Source organism: Nestor notabilis, unplaced genomic scaffold (assembly GCF_000696875.1).
Source record: "Nestor notabilis isolate BGI_N333 unplaced genomic scaffold, ASM69687v1 scaffold22498, whole genome shotgun sequence".
Taxonomy (NCBI): domain Eukaryota; kingdom Metazoa; phylum Chordata; class Aves; order Psittaciformes; family Psittacidae; genus Nestor; species Nestor notabilis.
Genome location: NW_009940872.1, coordinates 822 through 24940, shown reverse-complemented (window position 1 = coordinate 24940; position 24119 = coordinate 822). Strand labels below are relative to the sequence as shown.

The following is a 24119-nucleotide window of genomic DNA, read 5'->3' as shown; positions in this document are numbered from 1 at the left end:
ATATATTTTTAAACTATTTTATGCAGTGGAAGGAAATGAGTATTCTTTAAGGTCCCCAGATATAGCAACCACCCTTGGTTTAGCAATGGGTGGGCTGTCAAGACAGCAAACACCGAAACTGCATGGGAAGGGGAGTAATCACAGACATCGGACTTGTGTGTTCCAGATGGGATTCATACGCTCACCTGTGCCCTGATGCTGCTAAACACAGACCTTCATGGCCACGTAAGTAGCACTTGCAGATGCATCCTCTCCATTTTCCTTCCTGGTATAGAGTTCTGTCCTTATGCAGGATGTGTTGCTGGAAAATTGAGATAGGTGTCAGTACTCTGACCAGCTCCATGTGGGGAGTTTTGGGTTCCAGGTCCAGACCTGAGGGACAGTCCTCTGAGTATCACTCCACACTCAAGCCAAAGGCGTGTCTCCTGCTGACGTCAGCTCTTATACAGGCACAGGCAATGCAGCTTTCTTCCCAGGACCTGTTGAATGCATCAGCTCTGTCCCACAAGCTCTCATGGAGAGCTCTTCACCACCAGTCCCTGTGAGGCTGGCAAGCAGCAGCACCACTTGTGCTGCAATTTCTTGCAGTGCGAACACCAGAAACTGCTGCAAGGGAGACAGTGGTTTCATACAGGTCTGGATTTGAGCTTCTGTTCCAAAACATTAAGTAATTCACAGCTGCTCCTTTTCCTTAAGACATAACAGACAGCCACTGGAGAGTTCTGTATCAGAGAAGCCTCTGGACAAAGGGCAGGATGAGCAGAGCTCAGTGCCCAAAGGTATGGTTAGAGAACAGCAGAGGCTGTCAGAAGGCCTCTCACGACCTTTTAGAGGCTCTTTCAGGTGGCACAAGTTTTTTCTTTCCTAAAAGGTCAACCAGAGTGTAAAGAACAGAGAAGAGTGGGAAGAAAAATAACTGTGGGGAGGGGGGGAGATGTGCCTAGGCACAGGGGACAGCACTGGGACATTGTGCACCCTTGGAAGACTGTAAAACCTGCAGGTTGAGATAAGAGCAGTTTAATAACTGAAATAAAATACAGTGATAATAGAAATAATACCAACAATAACAAGACTGATTATAATAATGGGAACAACAGAAAGAAATGAAAATTCAGAAAACTAACTGCAGAGGGGAGTCTGCGCACAGGTGACAGCACTGGGGCATTGTCTACTCTTGGAGATACTTGTGGCACACATGGGGTATGCATGGACTGCACACTGCTCAGTGCTGTGGAAGGCTGTAGGCACTATTAATGCAAAACTCCTTCCTGCTCTCCAGACTTATGGTGCATAAAGCATGGCTGTAAGCCTCAGGGGGCTCTGCCCCCTTCCCAGGTGTAGAGGGGCTCATCAAGCCTCAGGTCACTGAAGTACCTTCTTTCATAGCCCCTCTGAGAGCTCAGACCTGGAGCCACAGACTACCCAGAAGTTATGTGAAGTTGGAGGGGGAATAGCAGTGGACGGGATGGGGGATGTGTGGTTTTTTTAGCAGCTTGTGCATGTGAAACCCACACACCCTTTTTCTGACCCACAAGCCCATGATCTCCAAGCTGTGTTATTGGTGTCCTCTTCTGCCTCCAGCTGTAACAATTGGTTGTGCATCTGCAGAGGCTTGCCCTGCTTTTGCCTGTTAAGGAGGCGGCAGTAGGTCATAGCCCATTTTGTATACTGGTTTACAATCACCTTTGACAGGAGCCTTCTGTGGGGGGTGAGAACACTACAGGACTGCTCTTTGCCTATTATGGCAAAGATGTAAAGGCCACCAGCTTCACCAATGCCATCCTGATGGTCTACTTGGGGAGACCCTCCCCATCATTACAGCACAGGTACTGCCTTCATGATAGTGGCAAGGTTTGAACACTGCAGTCAATGAAGGGAATTACTGGTGTCTACAAGACCATCTTTTCCAGATGTGAACTGTGGCCTGCACCAAACCGGCTACAGCTGCTGTATGATCCCCCTCATCCTTTGGGGACCAGACAGCCTGTGACCTGTGGTACACTGGCCATTGGTTTCAATCCCACCCACAATGCTGCCAGTAACATGTCTAGCATGTGGTGGGATGTCAGAGGGGCCAGCTCCTGGGAAGCTCTCACAAAGCATTCATCCTTCATCAGCAATGGGTGGAGCCAAGAAAGTATTTTCAGCAAAGCACTTCCTGCAGCAAGCAGCATTGTGGCAGAAGGCAAAGTATGCAACCTCATTCCAAAACCATCTTATTTTGTCTAGTTTTTTAATTGAAAAATCTGAAATATGTCTCTGGGAAGATAGAGATTATTGAAAAGGCCAAAAAAAACCCCCAACCCTAAACCTCTAAAACCTCGCCATTTCTATTTTCATTGACAAGCTGGCTAAGAGGCCTGGTAAGAAGAAATGATGTCATGCTATCTAGGCAGAGGAAAAGCAGATTTCTTTTGGGCAGGTGTAGAAATGCCTGAGCTTTTCTGTGAAAAATCTTCTCTTTATTTTTTCGCATGTAACATTAATTTCTTCTTCTCCTTCTCCTCCTTTTTTGTTTTCTTCCTTCTGCTCCTGGAACCTCTCTTTCTGCTCTTTAACCCTTTACCAGGTGGTAAGTGCAGTCATTCTAGTGTTTTGCTTTAAAGCACTGGCATTTGACTTGTTTTTTCTATGTTAAAGAAAGACTTTTGTTTGTCTGGATCCCTCAGTGGTTATGCAGTGTCCTTCACTACTTAGCAACCCATTAGCAGCTGATATGCATCACATGAAATTCTCCTTCTGTATAGAAACCTCCATAAGCTGCTCTGTACCTGGGATGGTGTCACTTGATCTCTCACCCCTTTTTGTTAAAGATGCTGTCATGATATTGTACATCACTATTTAATTTCCTAGTTTTATATTGTGTCTGTGTCTCAGTGTTTTCCTGTACATTGCCATGGAGTGGGAAATTCCTTCGGTTAGGAAAGGGTGGTTGAGGTGTTTCTGTAAAGGGGCAGTTCCCTGCAGCAGTGTCTCTAGAATGGGTTAGTTCACCATTCCATCAGCATTCAGCATGTACTGCGTCCAGGCTTAAAAGTGGTAAGACTGGCTTTAAAACATGATATTTAAAACATGGTACTGGCCACGGTGGAGTATTACCTTAGTACTGTTGATTTTCTACAGCAGGTAGACTCAAATCCTGACTCCAAACTGTCCAGAAAACTTACTGTCTTTAAAATGACATTTTCATTTTCATAGAACCACCCAGACTTGCTTAAAAGCCAGCAGTCACCATCAAACATTACAAGCCTTGTAGTATAACCCAGGTTGCTGCAGCTCTCTACCTTGCTCTGCTGGTGTTCTTTGAGCTCCAGGAGATCTTATGACAAAGTAAATGTTCCTCAGCTCCATCTCTGTCCCTTGGAGACAAAGCTTTGGGATGTCCCATTTTCAGCTGCCAGTGTTATCCCTCCTTGTTCAGAACTGCTGGCCATGGAAGGACTGTGACAGACCAACACCAAGGCACCACCAGCACTTGTGGTTGCATTTTGGTACTTCAGCAAAGCCCAGCTGCTGGAGTCACATCGTAATGTGACAAGCTTTAATGTTTGTTTGAAATCAGGCCAGCAGCTCTCATGGCCACTAAACAAAGCTTGAGATGGGATCCCTGACAGCTCCTCACTCTACATGTCCATTACTATTAATCTTACAAACCCGCTTATATTGTCCTTAAGCCAAGCATATGGTTTGGTGTTAGCGCTGCCGTGTAAGTAGCATTTGGAGAGCTGAAGAGCCTTGAGATGCAAGCAATGGTTAGCATCATGTGCAGAGTGACACCAGTCTGCCCACAGCAGCTTTGCCTGGCCAAGGAGCCATCGATACCCAACATTTGCAGGTTTGTTCCCTGCAGCAGTGTGGTTCTGTTCCTGCAGCCTAGATCACATCCACTACCAGATCCCTTGGTCCAGTCAGACCAATGACCATCACTTCATGCTGGTGATCAAATGTAGTTGTCTGGGGTTTTCCCCCTGAAGATGAGTATTTGGGAGAGATCAGAAGAGCCTGAGTAATAGCAGGGCCTGCTAGGGGCAAGATGCTTGTGCTGGGGAGCTCAGAGGAGATGTACACCACTTTGCAGCTGAGCTGTTTGATGCCAGAACTTGAAGTGATTTAACACCTCACAGAGGGAGTGCTGGGGAGAACAACCCTCCACAGCCTCTGGGCCCCAGAAGAGCTCCTCCTTGGTCTTTCACACAGTACCTGCTTTTCCCACTGAGCACCCAGCTCCATACTCACGTGCCCAGCCTCCTAATGCTGAGGCTTGGCAACAGCCAAGGAATGCCAGACTACTGCCCAGAGTCTTCTGGAGGTGGACAGAGCCATCCTGGATGCTTCAGGAGGTGCTCTGCAATCATCTTGGGTGAGTCAGCTCAGCTGCTGAGGCTCAGAGGAGGCAAGAACCCCAGGAACTGTAAACGAGAGTTACACTGGGTTGAAATAGTGGGATGTCAGGATCAGCCCTGTCCATTCACCATCAAATCGATCTCATCCTTCCTAATTTATTCTAATGCACTCTAACCACTGTCATGCACCTTATCTCTGCATCTCTCCATTCTCACACACTTTCTGCACCCATCCACCTCTGTCCATCCATTCCCATACTCTGTCTACCCATTTACCTAATGATTCCTTCTCATCTGTTTAATCCGCTGTTCACTCAGTTGCTCTCCATCCAGGCACACCATGGTGGCAGCTGATTGTCTGGTAGTGATTTCTCATGCTTTGCTGCATGGCTTGGAGCAAGATGGGATGAAGTTCCTTTCTGCCAGGGGGGATATATCAGGAATAGTAGCTCTGTATGGCTGTGAAGCAGCCTCACTGGCTTTTTCTATTGCTGGTAAGTGACTGATGCACCACCAAAAAAGCAAAATATTCCTGTCTGTGTGGCTGGTCATAAATGAAGATGTATCTCCCTACACAGAGGTCTCACTTCAGCAGGGGACAGAGAATATCTGAACTCTGAGCTTTGAGGTGTGCAGATACATTTACCTGAAGATTATGTCCGCACATGATGATGTTGCTGAATCAGCAAGATGACCAATGGTGTAAGAAGGTGCTCTCAGAGTGCCCCTTTCTAGGGTCGTGCCTGGGTTTCCCCATACTTGCTAAATACTGAGCGAAAGCTCAGGCAGTGCCTGGTGCTGGTTCTGTTAATCGTGGGTCACTTGTGATCACAGAACTATTTCTTTGCAAGTGTTGGTCAAGTGAAGCTGCAGTGTGTCCTGGAGTGGTTTTTCATTTCCTCTGTTCAGCTGGTGTTGATTTGGAGGCACTTGTAGGGCTTTGTATTTGTGTGGTTGGCTGCAGCCCATTTCTCAAAGCAGAAAGCTGAAGTGTTAAGATATTGTTGACTTGAAGTTGCACTTCATCCGAGCCCCCCCAGCAGGCTGTTATCAATCCTACTGACAGCCAGCCTCAGTCCTGCTCCTGACTCTGCGGTGTTCGACAACCTTGTCCAACAAGCTGATTCACAGTATTAGCATCCTTGCTGGAGCTTTCTCATCACCTCTTCTGGTTGTCAGACAAAGGGTATGTTTTCATCCTTCTCAATTGCTCACCAATTAGCTGTTTCTCCACAGTGTGGCTGCTGTCTCAGCTTGAGCTCAAAGATCTTGCAAAAGAGAAAGAGACACAGGATAAAAAAGAAGCCATCCCCTAAGATTAATACATACCCTGGATGCAGTATGTAGAAACCCAAAAAAGGGCCTTGAGGCTGGTAACTTGTGCCACTCTGTCTCACTGTATCCACTCATTCCTAAAATGTGTTAGCCTCTGCATTCTTTGCTGGCCCACTGGAGAAGGATCTCTGCAGGTAGAAAGACCTGTGCTGTGCACTCTGCTCTCCTGCCTCAAGGTAGGGGTAGAAGTAGTCACATTCTCTCTATACAAAGTAATGCGGTGCCTCAAGGTCCCAGGCAACATACCTGCCTGACCTCCAAACTCCTGCCCTCATGGAGGCTCATTACTGCATTTTGTACCTACTCCCTCACCCTCCTTCCTTCCTGCATCCACATGCATTGTCCTGCTGGCTTTCTTTCTGTTATTCCCTGGCCATCAAGTACACAAATCTCTCTTCCTTCTGCTGAGAACACAGCATGTCTGCAGGTTTCCCTGCAGCTCTCTAGGCTGGCAGTAGTTTCTAGCTATGGGGTGAAGTTGTGGGCATCAACTGTGCAGCTTCCCTGTGAGAAAGCAAAGACGGCTGAGTCTTGATTTCTGCTGCACCATGTCCCTAGGCACTGCAGGTTTGTAGCAGTGCATTATTCCTCTTTTCCCTCCTCTATCAAGGGTGCCAGCTCACCTGGAGCTGGCATGGACAGAAGGCATAATTATGAGACAGAGGTGCTCAGATGCAGCGCCGGCTCCCTGTGCAGCCAAACAGTGTGTCTGCACACAGAGATGACGGGGTGGGGACGGACACACACACACTATGGGCTAATCCCAAGGCCTCAGTCTTAGCTAATGCTTTCTCTTGGGGAGAAGCCTCCCGGTGAGCTGTTGTGCATGTTTGTGAGCAGGGGGTTCTGGTGTCAGACTCTTTCAAGAGGTTATTTTCTTGCACAGAAGACACATCTTGCCCTGCAGGGTATGTGATAAATCATCTGCTGCAGCTTCATCCCCTTCTTCCCAATGACCCAGTGAGGCCCTTCCTCCTCACTGAGTGCCTAAGCAGGGTCCTGGCTCTGTTCTTGGCCATCCTCCCAGCTCCTCCTGGGACGGGCATCTTGTCAATACTTTCATGCAAAGCCTACCCAGTGTCAGGGTGCTTTAGGACTGCTGGCGTCAGCTCATGCTTTTCCTTCACTAACTCCAGTGTCCACTCCATGTGCTGTCACTACAGGGTCTGTCCCTGGGGACTTCACTCCAGGGTGTGAAGGCTGCAATATAGCACTGGAAACATCTATCTTTCCTTTGTGGTATCAGATTCCCCTACAATTCCCACTGACTCTTCCACCTCTGCTCCAGCCCTTTGGAGAGGTATGATTTCAAGGGGAGGCTTGGAAAAAGGCTTCCTGCCTCCAGCCCTTGGCCCTAGCAGGCTAAGAAAGTGACTCGTCTGGCTATGCTCAGGGATTTGGGAGAACAGATGACACAGACTGATATCTGGGTGCCAGATGACCTGGCAGCCTTAGCACCAAATAGTCTTGGCCTTAGTTGGTGATGGGTGTGTTCCAGGTTGTGAATTTTTCCCGGTGTACCTGTACAGCCCTCACATTCCACAGCACTCAGGTTCACACGGCACCAGTAGCTGGATCATGTCTTTTCACAATGATAATCAAAAATAAGTTTCTGTGAAGGACGAGTCATTGCTGACTGTCTTCAGATGCTCACACTGCATGCTCACACAATTCGTCACATGGCAGGCTTGGATACGCATCAGGCATTGCAGTTTCAAGGCAGTCTGAGTGTTTGGTTTGAGTTTTGAGGTGCGGACCTTGTACCAGGACCAACCTGGATACCAGAGGTGACATCACTTAGAAAGTTTGGAGAAAGAGCTGGAGAAGTTATTTTCATCTTTTTCATCTCCACCATTAAAAAAGAGGTCATTTGAAATGTCTGGTGCTGGCAATTAGCAAATAAAACAAAGAGCCCAATAGAAAACCAGAGTAGAAGACCTTTCAGCTTTGAGCTTTTGGGGCAAACCCAGACTTCACCACTACACATAAAATTCTTCTTTAAAAGTTAAAAGTCAAAACTCTGCAGAAGTTTAATGAGCTGCTTCTTTGCCTTACAGAATATTGGCAAGAAGATGTCGTGTCAACAGTTCATAGCAAACCTGGATGGGCTGAATGATGGGAAAGACTTTGCAAAGGATTTGCTGAAGGTAACGTGATATAAATAGACAGTGGGATACTGTCATTGTTATTGTAGTGCCACCTAGTCCTGCTGGGACACTGAGCCCTTGAATCAGCATTTTCCAGTGCATAGTTGTTTCATTAGAAGAATGCAACCCACATAGACAGCTTTGCCAAGCAGTGAGACACCAGACTCTGATCCCCGGTGGTGTTTTATCCAGATTTGTGGCACATCTGCCCTCAGAACATACCAGGATCCCTCTTCCCCATGGTAGCTCTGTGGTGCACCAGACCATGAACAGAACAAGGTACCCCCCACCTCCAAATATGACCATCTGGCACTGAGACTTTTCTTTGCCTTCACTTCCATGTAATTAGATGCTCCAACACAACCAGTTCAGTACTATGGGATACTGGTAAAACCCCCAAAGTGAGTATTTTCTCCTGTGTGGTTTAACACCACCTGGATTTTGCTGTATGGAAGGAGGTTGAAATGACTGATGCTACATAAGGGTGTCACATTGTGCTTTAGTTAACAGCAGACCTCAGTCTACCCCACCCCTCAGTATGGACAGGGCCACCTTACCTCCACATTTCCCAGCCCATTACTGCTTCTTTCCAGTGCCCCAGGAAAGTCGCTGGAATTATGCAGGGGAGGAACTAGAAAAGCTCATCCCCAAAGTCATTCATCCCTCCCCTGCTTCTCAGGGCAGTGTTCAAGCTTTTACTGTCTCTGTCCCCTAACTGAGTGAGACATTGGAGGTGTCTGGGCACACCCCAGAGTCTTCTACCTTATTTATGTAGGCCAGGATTCACTCAGGACTAGGTGCAGCACCCAGAATTAGTCCAAAATGTCATGCACAAGCTTCTGAGCAGGGCTGGCTACCAGACCCTCTGCTGCTGATGTGTCCAGCCCAATACCTAGCATGGCACATAGACAGAAAGGGGTCTAGCAGCACAGCAGTTGTCCTGCTCACTGGTGAATACTTCTCCAGGACAGTTCAGCAAGGAAGTTACTCTCCAAGAACACAGGGTGTGGAAGAGATGGTCTCCACAACCCAGACATGTCTTCCATGAGAGACACACCTAATACCATGTTCTTGTTTCAGACACTATATAACTCCATCAAGAATGAGAAGCTGGAGTGGGCCATGTAAGTATATGTTAAGCATTTGAGAGAGAATGTGTCTTTCAAAGTAACTGAGAGGTCTTGAGTCATGTCTTTAGCCCCAGAAGCTCCCAGAACATTTCCTGCCAAGCCCATAAACACTGAAGTTCCTTCTGTAGGCAAGCTGGGTTTATTTATGGCTTAGACACAAAGCAGATGGGGAGGTTGATGGCAGTCTGTGGACACAGGGTCCACAGGCATAATCTACATGAAGGGAATGCCCTCTTTTGTTTGCTATTACATCTATAAATGCTGGCCCCTCCTCAGGTGCTTTAGAGGTCTTTGCACAAGGAGCTTGAGATTTGGTGTTCTTTTGGCCACTGAGACTTTCCATCTCTTCCACGTGGTTTCTTTTGGAAATAGTATTAGAGAATCAGTCAGGCAGGAAGGGACCTTGTCAGATCTCCAGTCCAGCTTCCTCCTCTAAGTACGTTCAACATTGAATTCAGACCAGGATGCTCAGGTCTTTGTCCAGTTTGATCCTGAAAACGCCCAGGGATAGAGAACCTCAGTTGAACTCTCTGCACCTTGTTGATACCCATTCCTCTACTGGGTGCCCAATACCGTTTGCTGTGTCAATGTGATGAATGCATAGTAGAGGAGGAGGATCACTTCTCTTCGCCTCCTCACAGTGCCGCTGTTACACAGCCCACTGGCTGCTCCTGTTCATCCTGCTGTTCACCAGGAGCCCCAGGGCCGTTTCTGCAGAGCTGCTGCCCAGCCAGTCAGCCCCATCCGACCCTTCTGCAGGACCACTCCACCCCAGTGCCGTACTGGGATGCTGCATGTAGTGATGCTCCTGTGTCTCTGAGTGGTGGCCCTGTACCTCTCACTTTTAGGTTGTCCACAAACTCAGTGAGATGCACTTTCTCCTCCTCCAGATCATCATTTGTTACCCTGAAACAAGTCTGGGAACAGCATGATGGCCTCTGCGAGAAAGGTTCACACAGCATTTTCCTCAGCCTTTCTTCACCTGCTCTGCTACACAACCCCTGCCAGTGCACAGGGCAGGACCCTCAGCGAGAAGTGCACTGTGCTCCCAGTCCAAATGCCTCCCCACTGATGCCATGGGGAACCCCATGACAGACCTGGGGCTTTAAGCTAACACAGTGGACATGTCTCCCTCTCCCTCTTCTCCTTCTTAGCCTCAGACCACTGACTGTCTCCAGAGGGTCATGGTACTGAGGAGGACCTTCTAGGCCATTATCTCTGTCACCTGCTCTTCTCTTATTGTCCTGGCCAGAAAAGTGTCTGGAGATGGTTTGATCCTACCTCCCTCCCCAGCTACCTGGGTCAAGCTTTGCAGAGCAGGAGCCTCCATTGTCAGCCATGACCTGATGACAGCAGTGCTCGCCGTGGGCTGCTGTCTCCTTTGGGATGGACACAGCCAGCAGTGGCCCTGGAGGGGTAGTGGTTTCTTAGCAGGTGATGTAGCATCAATTTCAGTCCAGAAATGTCATCTTGTATGTCTTCTTGCACGCCATCTGTGCGACAGGAAAGCAGCGGCGCCAGCTTTGCAGCAGGTCGGCCGGTGGACGTGGTCACGAGAGGGAGCTCTGTAGCTCCGCAGAAGGTGCTGGTGGGATGGTTTATATAAGGGGAGTTCAGCATAAGTGCATCTGCTCGCTGGATGCAGGCAGTGGTTACACAACGCCTGCCAGCACACGTTGCATGGCTGGGCACATCCGAGGGGTGTCAGCACCCTGGGGTCCCACTGCAGTGCTGCAGCTCCACTCAGCAGCACCTACCCTGCTCCTGCCCTCCTCTACCCAACCCTGCTTGTATCCTTGCACCCCATCATTCACCCCACACTGGCCTGGGATCTGCCTTGCTGCAGGGTGCCCTGCTTGGTTGCAGATGGACAGGCTGCAACACGGGAGACCACTCAGCTTCTCTGCTGTGGGATGGATGCTCCTGGATGTGGTGTATCTGCTACATGGCACTGAGTTGTAACCTTGCACAGGCAAGACACTCATCTCCCTGCTTGCTTCTGCCTTCTGTCCTTGTCATCCCAGCGAATGAAATGCCCTTGTTCACAAAGGCCAAGCAGACAGGCACGTATATGACCGTCATCCCAGCAGAAAGCAGGAGCTCAGAGGGGTTCCTCTGGTGCAGCTCAGGTAACTGAGCCACACCAACTCTCTACCTAAACATATTGCCTGGGTTCTGCCTAAGCCCCAGGGCTTCTGTTGGTGCTGAGGGCTGAGAAATCATCCTTGTCTTCATCCCAGATAGTGGATTCATCCCTAGGTCACTCCTCAGCTGAGGTTTGGTCCCGATCTAATCTGCAACCTAAGTTTGCAGATACCATTTAGACATTGACATGTCACACCGGGCAGAAATTCTCTGTTTGCTTTTCCTCCTCAGTGTCCCAGGGACACTGGGAAATATCACTTCCCATTCAAATTCTAGTTTCTATGTGCCAGAGTAGATTTTACTCCAAACAGGCTCTGTGGAGTCAGTGGACACTTCCTGTAGCTGCTCAGCCCTTGCTGTCCAGGGTCCAGGACCAGGAGATCTGTGAGGAGAAGCAGTTTTTATGGAAAAGACCAGCATTTCTTTCTCTCTGCTGGCCCATTCTGAGGACACAAATGGGGAGCTGATGTATAACCCATTCCAGGGTTTGTGGGTTTTGATAAAGTGGCCCATCTTCCTGATGTCTTCAGGACTTCTGTTCCTCAGAGATGCAGAGGACATTCCTTAAGCTCCTTCAGTATCTAGGAGGCCCCAGGGACCGCCTCTCAGAGGTTGAGAAACCCTGGTGATAGCTAATCTTCAGCAAAAGACCTCTCATTTTAGGGCACAGAATTGGAGACTGTCCCCGTGGCATGCTTGTAGTCCTCAGCAATGGCATGTCTGCAGCTTCCTGGTGTTCATACAAGCACCCATTCATTACCTGCTTTGAGTAGCCTCACTGGAACAGGTGCCTGCCACCAACACTGCTCCCAGCTATGTCCAGATCACCACCATTGGCCCACTGAGTGCTAAGGTCCCTGTATCTCCATTGTCTTTCTTAGACTAGCCTTGTAATAAAGAACTCTCTTTGAAACCAGAGCAGATGGGGCACACTGTAACCCGACCCATGTGTCCTCCACTCAATCTCTTCTCTGACTTTGTTTCCAAGCGATGAGGACGAGCTGAGGAAGTCACTCTCGGAGCTGGTAGATGACAAATTTGGAGCCAGTGCGAAGAAAGTGACAAGGATTGTTGACAGCAGCAACCCCTTCCTGGACATCCCCCAGGCGCTGAATGCAGTCACCTACAAGCATGGTGTCCTCACACGGAAAACCCATGCAGACATGGATGGGAAGAGAAGTACGTGTTAATGGGGTGGGAGGAGATGTGCCCCAGGCAGTAGCAGAGCCTTGCCCTAGCCTCCTCCCTGGCTCTCCTGCATCTCCTCACCACTTCCAGGGGAACACAGGATAGATTCCCAGATCCATGAGTGCCAGGACACAGGGACAGGAGGGTGTTCTGAGGCATTGGTAGACATGAATGTTTTCAGGAGGACTCATTCTTCCCTTCTCACTGCCAAGGAATCTGTCCCACACAGGTAGACCTAGTCTTCTGTCCTGCTCATGGGCATAACCCTGAATCCCATACTGTAAGCAATGGGGTGAGGCTGGTTCTACAGCAGTTGCCCACCTCAACCCCAGCCGTGGTGTTGGTCTGGTTTTTGAAGCTTTGTTTCTGTCCGTATCCTGCCATGTGCTGGGAACAGCTGCTGTGTGCTGGCTGGGCAGCAGGATGCATCACAGCTCTGCTGACAGCATATGGAATGACAGGAAAGGTAAAGGAAAATTTATTTGGGCACTGTCAGTGAGCACAGATTAATAAAACCTTGAATAACCCCTTTTGCTAATGGTATGATTGGCCCAGTCAGTGCACTCTTGAAGAGAGATTACCACCGAAGACCTCCCTTGCTTGGAGCACTTTCCTAATGGCCCATGCTTGGAGGGTCAGCTGTCTTGTGGTGATGTGGATGGCTCCCCTCACCTCCTGTCCTTTTCCATCTTTCAGCAAGCTGCCTGTCCCCAAGTCCATCAAGACAGCTGGTGGTAATGCTCCCTTGTCAGTGGAACAGAAGCTGCCTTGGCCAGGGTATATCTGCCTAACTCATCTGAAGCAGAAAAGCTCAAGGAATGTCTCTGCTCCTCAAGCACTTAGTCAAAGGAACATGAACCTGGATTTGGAGGACCAGAGACTTCCTGCACATGTCCACTGGTAGCCCTATAACAGCTCATCTCAGTTTTTTACCTGCTTGTGTCCTGCTGGAAGGCTGCATCTCCCAGCCCATATCTCTCAGCAATGTGTCCCTAGAGACAAATGACTCATAAGCAATAGCTTGGAGGTATATAATGTCTGGGCATTAATGTGTGCTGGTGGTGGGTCAGGAGAAGGGTTTGTTTTGTCAGAAATATGAAGGTCAAACAGCACTGGCAGAAGCAGACATGTATAATTCAATGTTCTTCCTTTTTTAGCTCCCAGAGGAAGAAGAGGTTGGAAGAAATTTTATGCTGTGCTTAAAGGGACCGTCCTTTATTTACAAAAGGTAACTGAGATGATAGGCTATCCCATTTGATGTTTCATGCTGTCTCCAAAGCAGTAATACTGTCCTAAAAAGGAGACCCAGAGATACAAGTAGAGTGAATCCGTGTTCTAATGCATGCATGGACATCTGCATCTGGAGACCAGTATACAGAACTGGAACATGCTATCATCTTTGGTGGTGGTGGTCATGTTAAGGGCACTATACACAGGCTCAGAAGAGGGCAATACAGGAATAAGTGTGAAAGAGGGAACACTGATGCAAGATTTCTGCAGAAATGTCCCAGTAAGTAGGAGCTGTTGGGGATGATGAATGAACAGATGATATGGAGTTGCTGAAATAAGGTGAGACATGCAATGGGAAGCTGAAGAGGCAAAGCATCAGACCAGTCTTATCCTGCCTATTGTTTTATTTGCTGGCATAGATTTGATTATGAGCAGCTTCACTGAGTCTCATATAGACCATGCTTAAAGTTTATCTTCTGCATCGGGACCTCGCTGCACTGGGTCCATCCATGGGTTGCCAAGTGACATTTTCTGCCTCTCTTCATATCTGTTCATTCTGTAGCAGCCTCTAAATGCAAGTATAAATCTCAGGTCCTCACTGGAGGCAAAGTCATCATGGAAGAGCTTCCTTGCGTGCTATAGCATTTCTATCTCTGCCTTTCGAGACACTTGGATGCTAGGAGGATTTTCCATGGATAGTCTTTTCTGTGGGAAAATCTAAGAAACCTGGATAGGGGCTCACTTGAATGTCAGTGTGAGCCAGCCAAGGATGCCAAATGCATGTTCATCATGCATGGCATAACCCACTGAACTAAGACTGAACTACATTAGTAGGTAGCACATGCTATGGAGTAACCCATTGAACTCACCTTGCTGGAACAGCACTCCCTGTGAGTAGATGTTCCAAGGCACTGCAAGCATTATCTCCAAAGCAATGAGAGTAAACAAACACTGGATTATATAAGGAAGGCAGAAAGATCCTCAGGGCAGCACGGAATTATGACTCAGAGCTTGTAGCACACCCCAATGGTTCTCATGTTTTGCCAGATCCTATGGCACACGTCATAAAGCCAACAGACGTCTGGCAGCAGCCAGTTGTAATTTACAGTATGGGTTGCTCTTAGCCAAGTGGTGTTTTTACAGCCTTGCCACTGTCTTCTGCAGCTGACGAAAGCTGCAGCATATAGATCTTCTCCATCTCTCAAAGTGTGTCATTCTTCGAGTCAGCAGCCGCCTTCCTACATCTCAGACTCTTGTCTTGTTACAAGCCTCCACATGGAGTCCACCAAAGAGATCCTCATTTTGACCATGGGTTATACATGAGGACTTACCATTAACATTTAATTTTATGACAGTTTTATTATGGGCGGGGGGAGGGGTGGGGGGAAGAATGCAATTTCATCAAAATCACAGGAACTGTTTGGAACTAAATGAGTCTTTTACCAAGATCAATGTCTCTTGGGATGAGTCTGTTGAGGGGGTATATTCAGAATGAAATACTCTTTCAGGACAGGATTTTCTTCCCATGCTGTTTGCTTCAGTTTACTGAAGGTTTTCTTGACTGCTTGGACCACAGTAGAAAGAGCCATGAAGCCAACACCGAGTGTCTTTGCTGCTGATGGGGCAGAAGGGTTGGGTTTTCTTTGCTGTGCACAGCTAGGAGCGTAACCATCCAGACTGTTGTATTAACACAGTTCCTTATGTTAGTACGAGGTTTAAAATTTAAAAAGAGAGTGAGGCTGAGACCGACATGTCAGCCAGAAGACATGTTCTTATCTAGATGACCTTCAGGAGTAAATGGTTAAGAGATTGAGGGCTTTATAGACAAGGACTGAAGAAGTAAAACACCTCAGATATATCTAGATTATGAAACTGTCTGATAAATAACAGCCATGACTGATGTGTAATCAGCAGGAGGAACCAGAATTGTCAAGGGTGCCCCCAAGGAAGTATAATTCTGAACAACAACAAAAGTTAACCTGAGGAATGTTTGGACAAAGGATTTGGGCAGAGGGGTTTCTTAGTCTTGAGATGCTGCCAGACTATATGGTCCCCTTCAAAGGATTCCTTGGGCTGGGCTGTAGACAGTGTCTATCAGGCTTGCAGAGACAGGGAAGAAGCATGAGACCATGAAGACAAAGTCCTTGCCCTGCCACTTCCAAGCATTCCCATCACTACAAGCAGGTGTTAAACATCCACCTGCCCTGTGGATTCTTAGTGCAATTTCTTGCCTATGGGGTGGTTTGCAGAACAAAAAAGTTGCACAATGAGAGAAGGAAAAGTGGGCCAGCCTCCCAAGCTCTCAGAGGAAGATGCCTGCAAATAAACATGAGTAGAAGATGACTTGGTCACGAATCACTGGGAAAAGCTTTTCTGATGTGGAGATAGAGGAGAAAATACCTGCTTCCAGACCCACCTGATGCCGTGGAGCACAGGTTCAGTCTGTTCCAGTTTTTTTTTGCTCAGGCCAAACTAAGAATCTCGGCTTTAATAGGAAATTCACAGAAGTTTAATAGGAAACTATACTCAATTTGGTTTTGGGGAGCAAGTTGAGTAGAAATAAGAGTGAGAGAGAGAGGGAAGGTGGGGGGAGGCAGGAAGGAGGGTCTGGGGGCATAGATGTATAGAAGTGAGGAATGGGCAGATGCGGAAAGAGGTGGATGTAAAATAGGCAGAAGAGTGGGTGGGTGGACAGGTAGAAGTTTGTTTGAAGCAATTCGGGCAACAGCCATAAACTGCTGATGGGGAGATGTCACATGTCACTGACTCGCCAGTGTTAATTGCTGGATTAGCGTGTTCTAGCATTGTCTGTTGAAGCAATTGCTTGATCCCCTAAAGGGATGCAGCACAGTCTGGGGGAAGAAATGTAGGGAGCAGGGCGCACCTCTTCTGTGCTCTAATCTGCACTGGGCACTGACTCACTCCATGGCCTTTGGCAACTTACTTCACCTTTGTGAAATGGGGATAATAACCCTTAATCACCGCACATAGAGGGGTACTGAGAGGCGTGATGGAGAGCTATAAAGCATGAAGTGCTTTTATATGGAAGTACTGGAAAGGGTGCAGGTCTTCCAGCCCCAAACCATGAAGGAGTTCCCACTGCAGCCCTAAGCCACAGATGCTGTCCCATGCAGGCAGGCCCTTGACATGGTAGTGTTACTTGGAGAACCAATTTCATGACCAGACTGAAAAGGGCACAGTGGTTGGCTTTCCTCATTAAATGGTTCATTTAGGCTGGTAGAGGTGAGCTGAATAAAAGGAAAAGGAAGAAAACCCACTCACAAGCCAGATCATGAAAAATCTATATAGTTCCATGTCCATATTCCCATCACTGCTCAGGACTGGTGCTGAGTAGTGCTGAGTACAGAGGAGAGGACAGCAGGACCATGACACTGGGCTCTCTCACCCCATCCAGGTTCCCTACAGAGCCAGGCACAAAAGACAGGCATATTTTCTCGACAAAACAAGTTTAAAGCTGGGGAATTCGTATTATTTATGGATCTCCCACCACTCACTCACACGGGTGGGTGACAGGGGAGAATTGGCATGAGCAAAGTGAACTGATGGAGCTTTGCCATGGCTGAAACTAATCCCAGGCAAGGGGGTAGTCATGCATGTTTAAGCAGAGCCTTTGTGCAGGCAGGAGAGGCACATGAATGCAGTCTGTCTACACCATCAACATTAAAAGCTGAAAGAATATGAAATTAATTTAGAGGGATTCTGAAACAAAGCATCCACATCTGGGCTCAATTTCTTCATAAGATATCACCAAAACAGACTCTGAAAATTGCTGAATCTATGGGGAAATAAAATGTCACCATTCAAGGGCTGGGGCTAAGGGTAACTGGAATGGTGTGGCACAGCATACCTTGCCGATTTCCCAGTGAGAATTATCTGTGTGAACAGTGAAGGACATGTAAGACACAAATTCAGCATCCCTGTGATACCAAATTAACTCCTTTGCCAGGAATTGTACGGCAGGATAATAACAGCATGAAAAAGGTGAGAGTGAGGTTAGTGGTACTATAGCATGGACAAGACATTGCCTGAAGTTACTCCAAATATGATACTGCTTATGTTTTAGTATGAATTGGTTTCTTTGAGAGTTAATCCCTTCACTGAAAGCATCTGAGTTACTGTTATGGTTTTGGACATGTCTCTTCCTCTGCAGCAGTTTGTGCATGCACTTAAACTGACATCAAAGCTCGGAAAGGGAGTGAGACAAAATGCAGAGAAGCTGCTTGAGGCTTCAGAGCAGAGCTGACATGCTTTGCTGGAGGGCATGGGATTATTCTCCAGGGAAAGGCTACATGGTGTAGCCTACACCATAGTGTAAGTGCTGAGCACCGTGGTGGGCTCCAGCTGTGTGTGTGAGGCATTGTACAGCATTGGAGCTGTGTGTGGAGGGTACCTGTTTAAAAGCACACAGAGGTCTCCCAGCAGCAACAGCCATACGTATAATTACGACTATAGCAGCACAGGCATTAAGTGCATAAGTGAGCCTCCAGCATCATGTCCTCTTGCAAACACAGCCTGTTTCCACCAGCAGGGAGGCAGAAGGCAGAGAAACCTGCTTGATTCAATGTTATGCTGATTTACTAGGCGCAGTGTTAGAAAAAAGAAGATTTGGCTTTTTCTTACATCTATATTGATGCCTGTGAGTCTGAAATCAGTAGAGGAAATACATGATGATACTATTCGAGGTGAAGATCTGCATCAGTCAAACAAGTTGGCAGCAGTGGCAGTTTCTCCTTTTCACATGCAATTAAGCCTAGCAATTTGCACTTGTATTTTCAGAAAGCTTATCTTGAAATGGGAGATCAGGGGCATCACAACCAGATTTATTCAGATCCAAAGAACTTCTGCCTTGGAAAAACATCCAGAATTGGAAATCTTTTTACAATATATGAGGCCTGAGCAGCAATGTCTTCCTCAAGCAACTATTCCTCTCTAAACGAGTAACATATTATGTCTTCACAGGGCAAAGCATTTGTTTTTGTTTGTTAAAAGGTTAATAGCTCTTTCCTCTGGCTCCTGAAATGTCCACTGTGGAAAGGTCATCTATACCGTGATGCAGTGCAGCCCTTCTGGATATCACCCTGAACACAGGGTGCCAGCAGCAGCCACCCTTTCCTCTGCAGGAAATCCAGGGCTTTTCTTTGGGGTTCACCCTTAAGAAGGCAGTTGCATGAGCCAGGAGCCTGTGCCAAAGGGCAAGTTATCATGTGCCAGTGAACACAGTATGGCAACCACCCTGCCAGGTGGGATGTCTGCTTCAAAAAAAGAGGGAAGGAAAGGCTTCAGAAGCTTATTTCTCATCAGGAGCAAGGATCTGGGGGAACAATGTCCATGGGCTGGGGAGTGCTGGTTCCTGGTGCTCAGAAGGGCAAATCAGAGAACAGCCTTACTGAGGCTGGCAACCAGGAGACTGTAGCATGGCTTTTCCCTGGATTTGTACCACCAGGACACAGGGGGGAAAAGCATCTTTTCACAAATCTGCAGAACAGACCAAGGCCTAGCTAAGGAAAATGAAAACTAAGGAAGGGATGGGACACATAGACCATCACCTTCAGACAGAGCCATCCCTGTGCTGACAGCTAAGGACAGTCAAGGAAAGCAAAACAGAAGAGTGAATTAGTTTTGTAGGTTTGCACCACCGTCAGCAGGGCAGGGCAGGCCCTTCCAGAGGCATCATGTCCTGACACGGCCTCTAACATGGTCAGGGGGGTGGGGGGTGGTTTGCTTTAGCCAGGGCCAGGTTTTCTTCCAACTACCCATCCATGCCTGGATCCATCCATCTGTCCATACTTCCATCCCACCACCCAGCTGGACAAGATGTTGAGCTGGAAAAGGCACAGCGTAGGAGGGTGGCTATTTTCTTGTGGCTATATTACATCTGTATATATTATAATAATATGATAAGTGGCCAGGAGCTCAGTCACTGCGAAAGCAAAGAGTAAACACAGGACTGATGGAACTCCTTTTTTTCCCTAAAAAGTGCCATGCCAAGGTCATCCTTTCAGAATCCCATGTTTGGTATTTCCTTTCTATTTATAAGATATATATAGTTATTGCTACATTCCCTACTTGCGTGAAATTGTCCTTCAGTGCAGAAACTAAAGCAGGAATACAGGGAATGCTGCTGCAATTCGCAAGTGCCAGTCTGATGAATTGTATGACAGACATTGCCAAAGGAGTACACGTACTACAGAGAGGCCAAGCATGGTTTAGGTGGGTCATGCTTAGCCTGGCAACTGCTCAGCCATCCCCACACCTGCACAGGGGTGCACGGGCGGCAGTAATCCTGCTGTTCCAGACCTGCCTGAGATGATGCAGAACCCAAGCCCAGATGCTCCACCACAAAGAGCTGCAGCATCAGGGCATGTCGCTGATACCTGCTCTGCACTGGGGGAAGCTCTGGAGAAACCTTCCCCCAGAGCCTCAGGCATACGCCATGTTAGAGAGAACTATTGATAATTACATTTAAAAGTTTCATCCCCTTCTTCACATCTTCCCAGTGAACTTAATAACAGAAGAATTCGCCAGATGTTAATTATTATCATTATCAGCTCCTCGCAGTTACGGTACAAAGCAGCGCTTTTCCTGCTCTCGGCACTCTGTGATTATAGCACACAGAGAAAGGCAGGTTCATTAAAGTAGCCTATAAATGGTGGTGTTGTCATTATCCAATTAACGTTCCTTTCCACAGGATGAATATAAACCTGACAAAGACCTCTCTGAAGTGGATCTGAAAAATGCCATCCGTGTGCACCACGCCTTAGCCACCAAAGCCTCTGACTACAGCAAGAAGTCCAACGTGCTCAAGCTGAAGACAGCTGACTGGAGAGTCTTCCTCTTCCAGGCCCCGTAAGTACCAGCTTGTCCCACACAGCCTGGATGGGCAGCCCAACCTCCAGCCACCACCAGACTCCCTCTGACCTGGCCAAATTGACACATTCCTTAGGGGACAAACCTATGGGGAGGAAGGTGCTGAGCAGGAGGGATAAAGGTGAAGTCTACATGGCTGTGCAAAGGACTGCACCGTTCCTACTTGTCACTCCTGATAACTTGTTTGTCAGTCCTGGAGGTTGTTTCTCATGTGTCACCAATGTGTGTTGAGCAGGAAGTAAAGGGCCTCCAGAAGTCCCTTCTGAGACTGAGAAGTAAAGGGCCGAGTAAAGGGCTCCCCTTACTAACTTCTTTTGTCAGTCCATGGAACGGAGAAAATCTATATGGCGTACTGAACTAAGGAGTTGATGGTTCCCCTCGTCAGATTTTGGTGGGGAAACTACCTAAAGCTCACTGAAGGAGCCTCCCCAGCCAGGCTATATATTTTTTTTTCTTTAGTCCATGCAGATAAAAGTTGCTCTGTAAGTGTCAAGTGTGATTGAGTCATCTTCTGCCTGATGGGGTTTTCGTCTCGTACTGAGATAGGTGACATTGTAAGTTGGGCTGAGGCACTAATGTCAAACTAAAGCTTGACATCTGAATTTGTGCAGTGAAACCCCCTTGAGGGCTGGCAGGACCAGTGCCGTCTGATGAGGGATCCTGGGCAGCATCCCACAAATGACACAAATGAGGGGTCCACCCTGCTCCATAGGACCTCTGCTGTGTAGCTCTAACTCTCCAAGGAGCAGGATATCCTTGGCCATTGACACCATGCTACCTCTCCCCAGCTCCTCGGGGAATGCAATCAGTTGAGGAGGAACAGAGGCCTGCCAGGGCTTCAAGAAGCCCACTACAGCCCTGAAATCATTCAGGTACTATAGAGGAGCCAGTTAGCCAGTGCTATCGCCTGCTCACAACCCAGGGTGGCACCGGAATGCCTTCAAAGCAAGGCCACCATCGGTCCTCCTGAGGGCAAGTGGAGCTCCAGCGCTGTTCTGAGCTGGCTGTCCTGAGTCAGGAGCATTTACAGAAACCCCCTCTCTTCTCCCTTCTCCATAAACAGAAGCAAGGAAGAAATGCTCTCCTGGATTCTGCGAATCAACCTTGTTGCTGCCATTTTCTCTGCACCAGCCTTCCCAGCTGCAATCTGCTCCATGAAGAAGTTCTGCCGCCCGCTCCTGCCTTCATCCATGACCAAGCTGTGCCAGGTAAGGCGTGAGAGAAGAAGCAATGGAAGCCAGCCCTTCAGCACACAGCTCAGTCTGTGCCTGCCTGGAGCATCCCCAACTCCTACCTAATTCAGGTGCTCAGGGCAGGAACAGGGAAGCAGAGTGGGCAGCTGGGACAGACTGTGACAAATCCTTGGTGTTTGGCCAATGCTTCCCTTGCAATGGTTATGGAGCAGCCCCATGCATACACACCTGCCTGTATGGCTGTTGATTCTGGCTTGTTTATTGCTTCTCCCATCACATCCCAGCACCTTTCTGTTGCTGAGATCGATGCAGCTAGTGCTGCTCAGCCCAACAGCTGGTTATAGCCTTGGTTTATTGTGGATGGCATCTGCCATCCAAGGAGTAGCTTCTGTTTGCACTGTCCAGGGAAAGCCCAACATGCCTTAGCACCTCCAAAAAGTAGGGACAAACTGCTACTGGTCCCCAAGTGAACGGGAGAACAGCCTGAATGTCAGGGCAGAGGCACAGCTCCTATATGCTCAACCAGATGTGGCCAGATGTTGCCTTTCTCAGAGCCCAGGGAGGGTACTTTTATCTGCAAAAAGAGCAGGATGAGCTCTCTTGGGACACTGCTGATTCTGCCTGGCTGTTAAAGGATATAGAGAATTTTGTGTTTATGATGCTAAAGAAGCCCAGGTGACAGAGAAATCCACTCTTGGCACTTGTAATGCTTGAGGTTTGATCTTACCCAAATACCTGTGTTTCAGCTGCTTCTTATCAGATGAATTTGCAAGTGTTCACTGCACACCTTTGGCTCCAGCACAGTAGCTGAGCTTCTGTCCTTGCAGAGACAGATCCCACATCAATAGGCAGGCAGTGCACTTGGGTGTTGCTCTCCTGTGTTTTAATACCTGACACGCTTCTCTCGGCAGGAGGAACAGCTAAGGTCTCATGAAAATAAAATGAAGCAGATTGCAGACGAATTAGCAGAGCATAAATTACATCCTGTAGAGAAGAGCCTCAAGTCAAAGGAGGCTGAGGAATACAGACTCAAAGAACATTACCTAATATTCGAGGTAAAGGAACTTTCATCTTTTCTGTAATAAATGATATCTTGACTGATTGAGGAGAACTAAGAGCTCTGGAGTGGATGTTGTGAAAGGAGGGAGAAGGATGAGGGCTCACAAGCTGGATGGGTGTCTCGGGGCAGCAGCAAGCCTCACTGTTTTGCACTGAAGCTAAAAAAAGAAATAACAGACATTTCCTCCCCTCTGTCATGTCTAACTAGAGGAGAGGAAAACTGATAAGAGAAAGAAAATCTTCCTTTACTGTGTGAAACTTGACATTTTCTCAGGTCCCAGTAAGAAAGTGGTTCAGTTCTCAGTGTGAATCAGTCTTCTTCAGCAACATTAATGACAAGCTGAGGGAATCCCTGGGAGAATTAATCTTGTTTTGCTGCAATCATTTCTGTAAATATAGCCAAAACCAACATTACAGCTGATTGCACTCTCTTTGAGGATGCATGTAGCTAAGCTGAAACTCTCTGAGAAGTCTAAGCAGCATTTAACTGGAGGAGATTGGGATATTTTATTCCAGTGAGAGCTCAGCAGAACATGTGATTCCTGCCACATAGGAGTCAGTGGGAAGGGACTTCTGGAGGCCTCTAGTCCTGCTTCCAAGCAGCAGCTTGGATCATTCCCAGTATTAGCCCAGGCTGAGAGTGCCATTTTGTGGTTAAGTCTCAGGAATCTCCAAGGATGGAAATATTCCATGTCCCTCATACCAGGGCTGTACCACCCTTTTGTGTAACATCCAGCCTAACTCTCCAAAGCCAGTTTCTGGCTGCTGGTTCCCTTGTCTTAGTACCAGTCTTTCAAATAGTTGCCTGCTGCTGCCTCACGTTTTACAGCCACCTTGTTTTGGATGCCTGCAGAGACGTCTTCATCTGAGCTTTTTCTCAAGGAGAAGCTGGCACTACCAGAGCATAATTCATCTCATCTCTCTTATGAGATGTGTTCTAGAAATGCTTGTTTCTCTGTGCAAAGAACTGAGTATAGGCTGCCTCAGAGAGGTTAGGGGAAAGGAGGACTGTTACACAAGTCCATGAAAAGAGGTCCCATCTAGCCTTGAAATAAAGATGAGATGCCTCCCTTTGTGTGTGCTCTATGAAGAGCAGTGGGGGCACAACTCAGCAATAAGTGGATCACTAGCTGGGAACAATGGCAAGGAGAAGTATTTGAATCAATTGAGGGGAACTCCTAAATAAGGAAGGAACAGATCTGTTGATCACATATTGCCACCAGTATCTACCTTGTACAATTAGAGTGGCAGTCAAGACCCCTAAAAGCCATCAGAGAGGCTTGCACAACTCTCCCCTTTCTCCTCAACCCTTTCAAAGACGGGTTGGTCAGTCTTTGCAGGCTTTGCATTGTGCTGTAGTTAAGCAGTACCTGTTGGGTGTGAATAGTGGGATCCTGGTGATACAGGATGGGGTTTCCTGCAGTAGCAGAGGCACTACCTCTGCTTTCCACATATGCCATG

General features: G+C 47.8%; 1 protein-coding gene across 1 annotated transcript in view; it reads left to right on the top strand.

Annotated features, from left to right (window-relative positions):
- Positions 1-166: 166 nt before the first annotated feature.
- LOC104410448 (PH and SEC7 domain-containing protein 2-like) overlaps positions 167-24119 on the top strand; it is a gene marked incomplete at both ends in the record, with an annotated part of 24162 nt that continues 209 nt past the window's right edge. The window contains 9 exons of the mRNA XM_010020601.1: positions 167-225; positions 2570-2572; positions 7736-7825; positions 8906-8949; positions 12089-12279; positions 13446-13516; positions 20228-20385; positions 21470-21614; positions 22511-22654. Of these exons, the coding sequence (XP_010018903.1) occupies positions 167-225; positions 2570-2572; positions 7736-7825; positions 8906-8949; positions 12089-12279; positions 13446-13516; positions 20228-20385; positions 21470-21614; positions 22511-22654 (905 nt within the window). The remainder of the gene's footprint in view (positions 226-2569; positions 2573-7735; positions 7826-8905; positions 8950-12088; positions 12280-13445; positions 13517-20227; positions 20386-21469; positions 21615-22510; positions 22655-24119) is intronic.